Source organism: Castor canadensis, chromosome 15, assembly GCF_047511655.1.
Source record: "Castor canadensis chromosome 15, mCasCan1.hap1v2, whole genome shotgun sequence".
NCBI classification, from domain to species: domain Eukaryota; kingdom Metazoa; phylum Chordata; class Mammalia; order Rodentia; family Castoridae; genus Castor; species Castor canadensis.
Window position 1 is genome coordinate 74,424,973 of NC_133400.1, and position 12,638 is coordinate 74,437,610.

General features: G+C 37.4%; 1 protein-coding gene across 3 annotated transcripts in view; it reads right to left on the minus strand.

Moving 5' to 3' along the window:
- Window positions 1-12,638, minus strand: part of Armc3 (armadillo repeat containing 3) — a 102,177-nt gene that overhangs the window by 52,868 nt on the left and 36,671 nt on the right. For all 3 annotated transcript variants that reach the window (XM_074055428.1, XM_074055427.1, XM_074055426.1), the window contains 4 exons: window positions 11,704-11,772; window positions 11,270-11,445; window positions 8,606-8,800; window positions 5,086-5,269 (listed from right to left, as the gene is read on the minus strand). In XM_074055428.1, coding sequence (XP_073911529.1) covers window positions 5,086-5,269; window positions 8,606-8,800; window positions 11,270-11,445; window positions 11,704-11,772 — 624 coding nt within the window. The remainder of the gene's footprint in view (window positions 1-5,085; window positions 5,270-8,605; window positions 8,801-11,269; window positions 11,446-11,703; window positions 11,773-12,638) is intronic.

Genomic DNA, 12,638 nt, shown 5'->3' on the forward strand with positions numbered 1-12,638 from the left:
AGGCATGGCAATCTTAATATCAAATTAGAATTTAAAGAGCAGTAAGTGACTGGTTCCAATCTCTGTTGGTGGAGCTGTGGGAGCAGATCTCTGCTTTTGAGCTGAGCTGAGCCCCTTTGTCTTGGTCTGGGACTAAGCTGGAGCCTTATCTTTCCAACCAAGCTTTTTGAGGTTCCATCCTCAGCAAGTAGGAATTTATTAGGGAAGGAGTTCTCAGAATAAACATTACCAGCAAAAAAAAAAAAAAAAAAGCAGTAAGTGAGATTTTTTTTTAAAAAAACAATCTGTACTGGATATAAAACTACCAGTAAAGCAGTTACTTAAAGTTACAAAAGAAAATCAACAAAGTAATGAGGTTGGTGGGAAACTTTTAACAAAACAGTCTTCATCTGTGATGATCAAGTAAATTAAAAAGTAAATAAGAACAAAGAGAAAACTGTACAACAAACTCTATGTTCTGTAGGAGATATAGCTGTTTGTTCAAGCGTTTACTTATTTCTCACTTTCACAGTTGTTTCTTAGCTTCTGGAACAATGTCTTGCGTATTAGCAGGCATACAATAAATGCTTGGTATTCACAACCAGAGTATAGCTCTATAAGACTCGGTAGGTTTGAAAGATCACTTGTGCACATTGACCACATTCTAGGCTTCAGAGAAAATTCAAAACTAGTCTGAAAGTGAAATTTGCATTTTTGAAACTAAACTCAAAAATATTAGAATTTAAAATGAAAGATTTTGAGTTCTGGCTCCTGAGTAAGAAAGAGGCCCTGGGCACATAGTAGGTCACTCCCTCAAGGGGTTGGGCCAGTATGCAGATATGGTTAACTGACTGACTAAATTGCTTGCTTCACATGACTGAAATTGAAAGTAATCAACAAAAAAAACCATCATTCCATTATGCAAAATGATAGTCCCTGTCTTTAAAATACTGTCCATGACATGTATGAATACACTTCAAAGAGGGTATTATAAACAAGAGAATTGATGAGGTAAGAGAATAATCACAGAGTAAACTAAGGACATGATATACCAGGAAAGGGTAAACAGTAAGTATCCTTCAGTCAAGAGGAATCATGATTAAAGGGAATACAATGACAAATGGCATAGATGAAGTCGATACAGATTTTGTCATCAGATTCTAAAATAAAGACTGAGAAGACACAACTTGAAACTGGAATGTAGTTATTTTAGAACTAACATAAGGAAGTAGAGTCAGAAGACATGAAGTGCCAAAAAGATCTGAAACTCTATCTGCTTGAATTACTTTGTGTTACAAATTTTTAAAATGGATTTCAACAAACGATGCTAGGGAAATTTGATATCTACATGCAAAAGCATGAAGTTGGGTTGGATGCTTCTATTATACCGTATACAAAAATTAGATCAAGACCTAAATGTAAGAGCTAAAAGTGGAAAAATCCTCTAGTAGGAGAAAGGCCTCATAACATTGGATTTGGTAATGATTCTTGGATGTAATGCCAAAAGCACAGGCAACAAAAGGAAAAATAGAATGTGCTACATCAAAATGAAAAACTCATGTACATCAAAGAATATACTCAACAGAGTAAAAAGGAAACCACAGAATGAAAGAAAATTTTTGCTAATCAAATATTAGATAAGGAGCTAGTATCCACAATACATAAAGAACTCCAAATCAACATCAAACTAAGCAAACCAATTAAAATAAGCAAAGGACTTGAATGAACTTTTCTCCAGAGGATATATAAATGATCAATAAACAGATGAAGAAGGTACTCAACCTTGCTAATTGTTAGAGCAATGCAAATCAAACCATGTTGAGACACCACCTCATAGCCAGTAGGATGGTTACTATCATTAATCAGAAAATAACAAGTGTTGGTCAAGATGTGGGAAAATTGGAACCCTTGGGCGTTGCTGGTGGGAATGAAAAACAGTGCAGCTGTTGTGGAAAACAATATAGAAGTTCCTCAAAATATTAAAAATAGAATTACCATGTGATTTAGCAATTTTACTTCCAGATGGATACCTTAAAAAACTGAAAGCAGAGATTCAAAGTGAGATTTTTTCACCCATGTTCATGTTATTCACAATAACCAAAGGTAAAAGAACCCCAACTGTCCAAATATGAAGTACTTAAAGAAGCCAAATTCATGGACAGAAAGTAGAACAGTGTTTGCCAGGAGCTGAAGTGGACAGTTATTGTTTTAGCTTTGCTGATGAAGAGAGTTCTGTGGGTGGATGGTAGCACAAAAGTGCCAATGTGTTTAATGCCATAGAACTGTACTCTTAAAGATGGTTACCGTGGTAAATTTTAGACTATAAACGTTTTTATATTTTAAAAAAGAATGCATTTCCTTTCTTTCATGCAAAATCTTCTCCTTCTCTTGAGTTTCCATTTCTGTGAGTTGTGCCATTTTATTCCCAGCTGTCTTCATCCCTCAGCCAGGGTGGTCATGACACAAATGCTGTGAACTCCTCCTGATGTGGCAAGGACTGTGCTGGTGGCTCTCTTTGCAGAATGACTTGAGCCTGTGCCAACCACCACAGCTGTTTCAGGGAACTTTCTCTCTATATCAATCATCTCTCTCTCTCTCTCTCTTTCTCTCTTTCTATCATTTGTCTTATATGTAAAGCAAATAAATACATTTTTGCCAGCTTCTAATCACATAAAAGCCATTTACATGTTTCTTGATTTTTTTGTTTTTAAGCATATGCATTTGTCAAAGTAAGAGGAAGGGGTATGTTTTTTAAATTTTGACTGATGCACAGTGCTTGCAAGTGTTTATGGGGTGCAATGTGACTTTTCAATACATGTGTACAAAGCGTAATGATCAGATCAGGATAACTGATTTATCTATCAGTTCAGACATTTATCATTTCTTTTGTATCGGGAGCATTCAAAGGCTCTCTAATTTACTTTGAAATATTCAATTAATTGTTGTTAACTATGGTTATCCTACTGTGCTAGGGATCATTAGAAGTGCTTTCTCCTATCTAGTTACCACCACCCTCTCGCGCTCCCTTTCCATACTCCTCTCCGGCTCAGGTAACCACTGATCTATTCTCTGTGTGTGTTCTATGTACATTCTCATACAAATGAGAACATGTGAGTGTTTGTCTTTCTGTCAGGGAACCTTCTAGATGAGTATGTGCGTGTGCGTGTGCGTGTGTGTAAAACCCAGGGCCTCATGCATGCTAGGCAAAGGTTACATGCCAAGCCGCTGTCTGGGAACCTTCATGTCATCTCACTTGAATTACCACGGAACCCCCATCTTGGTCTTCTGTGTCTGGCCCTACATGTTTCCACTCTCCTCTCCACTTTGCAGCAAGAGTGCTCTTTCTTTATAAAGCAAAAAGTGGCAATGTTCCTTCCCCTCGTCGGGTTCCTCAATGACTCTTCTTCTCCATTAAACGCTTGGCTTGTGATACCCATTAAGATGTGGTTCTTCATTATCCCACAGGCTCAACTTTCAGTTTTCTATTGACTGGCAGTGCTGAAGACTTTCAGTTCTGGAGCTTTCCCCACTTCCCATCCTCTGGTCTTTAAATACTACTCCTCCTTAATGAACGCTGATCCTCCCTCAACCTACTGAGACTTTCTTTGCTGACCCAATTTCTATTACGTGCTCTAGGGCCTGGCTTGTCAATCCTCTATTCCAAGAAGACTTCTCTGACCCAACATGGCATCGATGGCCTTCCTAGGTGATCCTGTGTTTCCACCATCAAACACCTCCAACTCTGCTTTGTGATTGCCTGTTCTGGGTTTACTGTCAGGAAGTGGGGGCTCAACAAATCATTAATGACTGAGTTAGTTAACAGGTCTGAAGAGGCTGTAGTTCACGCATAGCCACACAAGAGAATGAAAAACTAATGTGCATCAAAGAATACACTCAACAGAGTGAAAAGGCAAACCACAGAATGAAAGAAAATTTTTGCTAATCAAATATTAGATAAGGGGCTAGTATCTTGAAGTGCCTGTGGTAGAGCCAGTACTGAAACTAAACCACCGGGCACTGTCTGTCCAGTGCCCCTCCCACACTGGGTCACATGATGGGTTAATGTGAAACTCACCAGCCCAAGGCAGGTGGAACAGACCTAGAATGACCCTGACACACCAGAAGCCAACAGATGCAAAAAGTTTAAGTTTGTGGTTGTCCTTGTCTTCCCATTATACCTCTCTTTGGGTCTCAGTTAGCTAAGAATCCTGGAATACAAAGAAAACAGGCTGCCCAACTATGATAAGGCCCAAGTTTCACTGGACACAATACTGAATAAACTAACTTTTGCCCATCCTGGAACCCTTAATTTCACAGCCTGTCTTCAGATTTGGCATCAATAGTGTAACCTGTGAACCCTCTCTATGCTGACTACCACTAGGCAGCGAATTCTGCTCAATGCATTACAGCTTAACCTTGAAGAACTCCAGTATGGGCTGAAAAAAATGTTACCCACAATATATACAGATATGCATGCAGATGTGAGTATATATGTTTAGACTATAAATCACTTGAACTAGTCAAAGCTGTCATCATTTCTAAGAGTAGTGATGCAGAAGGGGAAAAATAAAATCACATCTTTTATTAAACAAAATATTCCAAATATACATAAATTAAAACTATTATTTTCATCTTCAGTACTTGGGCTGTAATCAGTCTCTCAGAGTTTACAGATTTATGTCAAAATAGTTTGTCACTGAAATGAAAACTGTATTATGTATACAGTATGAGCATATTATTTTTCACAGCTGTATAACATGGCTGTACTACCTGACTCCAGCTGAAACTACCTTGTAGATGTTCTGAGTATAGATTTCTTGAAACAATTCTTTCAGGATCGCATGCATGCTATACTATTTCAAATTCAGGAGAAATTAAGAAATTAAGAAATTTAATTTAGGAATGACTTGTTTAAAAAACCATGGGATTATAACTAAATGGCATTACATATATTGCATCCTACCTCACTGGCTTTGGCTTTAAGCGCTGAATATTGTGCTATTCTCAAATGATTATTCAAATGCAGGCAAATAATCTAGTGTTTGTGAGTACTTATCAAAATTAAGACTAGATGAGGAAAAGTGTATGATACGAAATGAGACATACAATCGTAAGCTGCTTTAGTAAGTGCTTTGGCTGCGTTCTTCTGAATTTCAGGAATTGTGGAGTTTTCCGCAAAAGAGAGGAGTTTTTTCAGCCCCCCTGTCTGCTGCATCAGCACCATGGTGTCCATGTCTTCCAGGCAATTGGCTATCACTGAAAGTGCTTCTACATGAAGGTCATTCAATTCCTAACAATGACAAGAAACACCATTTTGGAGAGTTGTAGTGAGAAATTTACTCTTTCTAAATATATAGAGATAGGTCAGAACATCAAGTAATTAATTTTGTTTTAAAACAATATCATTCAGGAAACATAAGAGTAATTGAGTTCTGGAGGGAGAGAAATAACAGAAAAAGTATTTGAATAAATAATGACTGAAATTACCATATTTGGTGGAAAACATTAATTTGCAAATCTAAGTATTTGCTGATACCACACAGGACACACAAACTATACAACTTCAATGCAAGGAAGAAATTCAGAAAGCCAAACAAAACAAAATCTCAAGCACACATTACATTCAGGGAAATAATGCTATAAAAAATGGCTGAATTACTATCACAGATAATGACATTCAGAGGAAAGGGCTAAAAGAAAAAATATATATTAACTAGGAATTTTCCAACTGAAGGCAAAAGGAAGACATTTGGGGATAAATGTAAAGACTGAGATGATTTATGCCAGCTCCCTATACTATAAGAAATGCTAGGTGAAGTTGTTGGGGTCAAGTGAAATGACTTAATTAATGACTGAGACCACAGGCAGGAATGAAAAACACTGAATACAGCAAATATGTGAGCAGATATAAAAAGCCAAATAGCCAACGAATGAACAGATATTACACACATGGATATATAATTTCCTCTCTTGATTCCTTCAAAAGACATACTATATCAAAATGTTTAAAACAAAAATTATTGCATTGTATTGTTTGGTTTATAATCAACATAGTTATAAAATATACAATAATAGTATTTAGAACTGGAAAAGAGTCACTACAAGGTTCCAATATTTCACTTGAAGTAATTCACTATAAGCTCTGAGTAGACTACGAAAGTTTAAGTTGCGTATTTTAATCACTAGAGCAATTGCTAAGGGTGAAGAGATCCAGCAAGGAAGCACACAGGGAAATTAAATGGGATATTAAAACAATTAAATTGACAGGGCACACGCAGTAGAATAAAACAGTAGGCCAGGCAAATGGAAAACAAGGAACAAATGCTACCTATGTACCAACCAAATCAGCAAATCATTACGTGAAAATTGACTGAAAACTCTAGCTCAATAAGCAATTTGGTAGAAAATGACATCTAATATTGTGTGTTCAGCCCACAGGCATTTTATGTCTCTACCATGTTTAAATCTTCTTTAAAGCTATTTTGTATTTTGGGAAAATAGGTTTTGCATAAATTTTGTTAAATTTAACCTCTTGAAATTCATGCTTTAGGATTGTGCTGTAAGTTGAATTGTATTTATTTTGCTTTTCAGTTGTTCCTTGCCAGTATACAGAAATATAATCCATTTTTCTGTATTAAACTTTTATCCTGTGACTTTCATAGATTTATTTATTAGTTCTAGTACACTTCTGCAAGTCTCTGGATTTTTATGTGCACAGTCATGTGTACAAATAATTTTATTTCTTTTCTACTTTATTATCCATCTATCTATCTATCTATTTATTTATTTATTTATTTATTTGAAAAAGGGTCTTGCTATGTAGCCCAAGCTAGTCTCCATCCCTTGATCCTTCTGCCTCCTGATTGCTGGAATTACAGGCATCTATCACCATGCTCAGCCTGTTAGTCTTCTGCCTTTCTTTGTGTTGTCCTGGTGAGGACAACAGACAATGGTGAATGGTAGTGATGAGAGTGAACCTCTGTGCTTTGGACATCATCATGGATGAGGATGGAGAGAAGCACCTCTACATTTCACTCTATACATATTTTGGCATTATTTGACTTTTTCCAACTAAGATATATGTATTCTGAAAAATACCTTTCTTACATAGTTCCTAGCTCTGTAACTTGCAGAAAAGTTATTTAATCTGTCAGTCTCATTTTTCTCATCTATAAAGTGGGATTAATGACATAATGATGTTAGGAAGAATGTAAATTTTTATAATATACAATTAATATCATTCTTATTTTATAGAAAACATTATTACATTCTTGGAAGAATTAAGAGGTTAATAAAATCACATATGCAAAACACCTCAGCCACATGGTGAATGTTTCCATATGGTTTTTGATCATTTTGTGATATGTCAGACAAACCTAGGTTCATACCTGTGGTTGACCATCTTCCACCTGTGTGACATGAAGCAGACTAAACAACCTCTCTGGGTTTCAGCTTCCATTTAAAGAAACAGGATAAAATAGTACGTCAACAGTGTTACCAGAATTCTACATCACAGTGGAGAATGACTAACACAGAGCCTGCCACTGGGGAGTGTGGCTGGAGCTTCACAAGGCTGGCGACACATTTGTGCTGGGACTGCTCTTTACTTTTGTACTTTTATTTTTCCAGTTCTGTATTAATCGTTGAGGTTTAGCATAGTGGAGAAAATGGAATGGTTGTTTAGTGTGAAAGTTAACAATTGGTTGTTACTCAGGGAACCTTTAATCTCCTTTACTCCGTACTATGGCTTGAATTTCTAAGAGGCACTAAGAGCTGCACTCTTTTATATTTTTCTTCAGTACTGGGGTTTGGACTCAGGGTCTTGACTTTCCAGGCACAAGCTCTTCCATTTGAGTCATACTTACAGTCCTTTTTGGCTTTAGCTATTTTTCAGATAGGGTCCTGAGCTTTTTAACCCAGGGATAGGCTTGGACTGCAATCTTATACTTTACATCTCCTGCATTGCTGGGATTATGGATGTGCTCCACTGTGCCCAGTTTGTTTGTGGAGATAAAATCTTACTAACTTTTTTTGTCTGGTCTACCTTGTGAGTAGCGTGAGACACCACACCTGGCCCAGAGTTAATCTAATTTAATAAGCTATTTAAATGGAGCAGTGAGTCAGAACTCTACATATTACCATTTCACTCTGGACTTGAGGCAGTAGACACTTTGAGAAGCTATGTGAATTACTTCAGGATAATTAAATGGTACCCAGCAAACTGCTAGATTGGTTTTGTAACTGGAGATACAAGAAGGCATACAGGTTCTTAAAGTATGAAATTTGCTGCTAAGGAACTATGGTAACTCAGCTCCAGTGTTTCTCAAAATGCCCTAGCAGGTAAACACTCTTGTCTTCTCCCAGACAAAATCATGGTGGAGAGCAGTTAAATGACTAATCTAGGCATTTCAGGAAATCTTAAATCTAAGCCAGCAGATTTTTTTAAATCAATTTAAAATGGTCTCTAAAATGAATCTGATTCGATTAGGATAATAAACTTTATATAGCAATAAATGAATTACTCCATTATTCTTTGCACCATGCTTAAATCTAATTTCATTTAAAAATTACTTGTATTTGATACCAGCCTGTGTGACAGACATGCTTCCCCGCAGAGACTAAATACCTTAGCTTCCAGGATCTTGAGGAGGTGGTCCAGCCCTTGATTGTCCCTCAGCATCACCCTGGGCTCCTTATCATTTGTGATGACACCCAAGGTTTTGAGCGCCAACAACTGAATAATTGGATATTCTGACTTCAAGAGCTCTAACATAGGAGGGATCGGATTTAGTTCTTGAAGTGTAGCTCGACACTGAAAATCCTGCCATGAAATGCAAGCAATTATATCAGTAATTTCTCATAAAAATAGGAATATTTTCAATTGCCAATACCAGAATATTCATTTGAACTTTGCAGGCATTGTCAACAAGAAGACATAAACATGACCTATGACTTTCACAGTATTTACTGCTTATTCAGTAAACTTCTATTAATTCTATTAATGATAAGCATTAATTCCTTATCATTTTCAAATGGCTCATTTGTAAAATATGTATATTCGTACAGTGTGGTGGACCGGCCCCGTGTGTGGAACTGTTCAGCAGATGTGTGAGCTTTGTTTAAGACATTTATGATATCAAGGACTCACTATAGTTTAGACAAGTTGTTTTGTGTATAAACAAATAGTTATGTGTGAGAGTGGGGAAGGGAGATGGTGGTGGTGAGCAGTAGGAAAAACATGACAGAAAGCCATGAAAATCCATCAACTCTGAGTATTAAATCATGACATTTTCATCAAAATATGGTAAATATAAAATAGTGCTAAAGGTAGAAAAGGTCTCACTTACAGCTCAGCTTTTCCCTATTCATCTTCCACTGACTTTGAACGTTCATCTTTCTTCAGAGGTGACTCTTTGTTATGGTTTGAATTTTATCCCCCCACCCCTAGAATGTAACCTTATCTGGAAATAGTCATTACAGATGTAATTAAGAAACAGGATGTCATCCTGGTTAGGCTGGGCCCTTAATGGCATCCTTGTAAGACTGGTGTCCTTAGAAGAGAAGAGAGATGACAAAGGGGAAGACTGGAGGGACAAAGCTGCAAGCCGAAGAATTCCAAGGACTGACGGCCACCACCAGAAGCCAGGAAAAGGCCAAGAAGGATTCTCCTCAGTCTCAGAAGGAGTGTGAACTTGCTAACACCTTGAGAGTGAACTTCTAGCGTCAGAGCTGTGACTTTCTGTTGTTTTAAGGCATCCAGTTGGTGTTACTTTGCTACAGAAGAAGCCCTAATACATTGTTATTTGCTAGTAGTTCTGGTATTAAGAATTGTGGAAGTAATGCTTTTCATTTCTGCTTGATTAAAAAAATATAGGGAAACGAAACTAAAGGAGTCTTGAGATTAAAAGCATAATCAGGGATGTCTGAGGCTACTGGGTGAGGTAAACACTAAGTAGCCAGAGACGACAAAGGAAGCTGAGTCTCCTCTTAGAATAGCTCTTTTAGCAGGAGCAGTGGGCCAATTTGCAAGGACATGCCAGGTCATGTGTTGGCTAATCTTGACTGTCAAGTTGATTGGATTGAGAAGCACCTAGGAGATCAGTAAAGCAGGCCTCTGCATGTTTCTGTGAGAGTATTTCCCAAGAAGATTAACTAATGGGGAAGACCTCATAGCCCTGGATGAAATAAAAGGGAAATGAAGAAAGCTCTGAACAAAAGTGTTCTCTCTCTCTCTCCCTCTCATTCTCTCTCTCTCTCTCTCTCTCTCTCTTTCTCTCTCTCTCTCTGCTTCCTGGCCACCATGGCTCTGCCATGCCCTTCCTGCCATGATAGACTGACATCTCTGAAACCTGAGTCAAAATAAGTCTTTGCTCCCTTAAATTGTTCTGTTAAGATTTTTACAGCAGCAAAAATTCTTAACTGATACAGGAAAGGAGTTTTTGAGTCTGCGGTTTATGTCTCTGCCTGGATACTTGGCCTCGCAACCCTTTTCCTCTCCCTCACTCTTATTCAACACCTCTTTCATGCTTTATTGATACCTATTAAATATGGTGTTTTCAGCTTATTAAATGTATGTGATCATTTTTAAGGATCCCGAACAGGAAACACAGTTCAGAAGGCTGCTAAAGTATTAGGAAACTGACCTGTGTGAGGATGTGGGTGTGGGAGGGGTGGGGGAGGAGAAAGTACAGAGGACAGGACAGTGAGGGAGGAAAACAGCCCACTGAGTAGCATCTTGCTATTGTGACTAATGCATTCTGTTTAGCATTCTCAGATCACTAGGTTCTCGCAAATAAGTAAGTCTAATCCAAAATCTTGATACATTGAGCAGGGCATGTATTACAATCAATGTGCTTAACCCATGAGGGCTAGAGAAACAAGTCACTTCCCAGGTTTGCCTTAAACCTTGGATTTCCTGTTTTAGAAGAAGCATTCTTTATCTAGGTTAATCTCATCTTAATTTCCATGAGATCCTATTCTTTTCAAATCAAAATATATTTCTAGAATATACCTTCATGGGAGACACTTTTAAAATATGAAAATTGGAAAGTACATGAAACTTCCACTGGCTTTTTTTTTTCTGAGGGATAAAATACTAAGAAGAACTGATGATGCAAAACTGGTGAGTTTTTTGAAAACTTTTTTTTAAATGGGAAAATGGATTCTATGATCAGCTTTTATCAAGATTTTTTTTTTTCTTTCTTACAGTGTTGGGGATCAAGCCTAGGGCCTCAAGCATGCTAGGCAGGTACTCTACTTCTGAGCTGTATCTTTTAGAAGAGAATCTCACCTGTACCAAGTTGTAAATGCATTCGATAGAATTCTTCTTCACATCAGGGTCTGGGCTACTCAGCAGTCGGGTGAGTGGTTCCAGTCCACCATGTTCAAATATTTGTACCTTCCCTGTATACTCTACAGATATGTTTGCTAGACAAAGACTAGCAAACTCGTGGATAACTACTTCTTCTGTATAGAAAAAATAAAGAGCACAAGTATACTAAGTGTTTACTCAATCCCTACTTTGAAATATGCTTTGAAAACCAAAGCTCCCCAAATCTTGGTTATAGCTCAACTTTTGTCTAAAGTAAAAATTGAGCTGTGGTTCCCAAGATTTTATTGACCATTCACAATTGATGGTTCATCAACTATTGTCAATAGGTAGTTTAATGAAATGTAGAAAGAAATCACTTCCTTTTTTGAAATAGATGTAGGATGCAAAGTTACCTTCTGGAGCCAGCTGGGCAATAACAGAATTCATGACATCTAACTCCCTTAATAATTTTTTAACATCACCTACAAAGGAAGACACAGAGCAAAGATGTTTATTAAGAATAGTAATGGCACTCTTGATTGACACAGTCCTTTAAAAGATTGAGAAATTGAGGGCTAAAAATCACCCAGCAAGTAAGTGGTAGGACCAGGTGTCAAGCCCAGGTTAGTTTGACCTCATACAGACTCTAGCCTCTGCTCTTTAATCACTGCACCAAACACTAAAAATTACACCATGAAAGTGCAAAATGTGCCTAGAACATAGTAATGGCTTGAATATGAAATGTCCACCATATGGCCATGTGTTAAACACTTGGTTCTCAACGGGGGGTGGGGGTGTTATTTTAGGAGGTGGCAGAAAATTTGGGAGGTAGGACCTAGCTAGAAGAAGAGGGTCACCGGGGCATGACTTTGAAGGGCACATCTTACCCTGATCCCTTCCTGTGTGACTCTACTTCCTGTCTGCTTGGAGGTAAAGAACCTCTTCTGCCACATGCTCGTTCCACCGTGATATTCTATACGTGGGGCCAAGAAACCACAGCTGAACTCTGTAAAATCATGAGCCAAATAAATCTTGCCTCCCTTAAGTTGTTTCTGCCAGGTATTTTGTCACAGTGATGAGAAAAATAATACAGAAACATATCAGTAAAGTTGAGTTCCTGTTCCCTACACTTGTTTATTGTGTAATAGTAATTATTTGTTTAGTGAAAGGGTATTTAAAATTTTTGATTTTAATAAAACTTTGACAGAATGCTTACATTCCATTTAATTATAAAAATGTCACAATGCTTAAGTATATTGTGTGTTTGAAGTTCACTTTTCTATGATTTACATTAGCCTAATTAAAGCTAGACAGGTATGTCCATACTTCTTTCTTGCTATCCTTAACC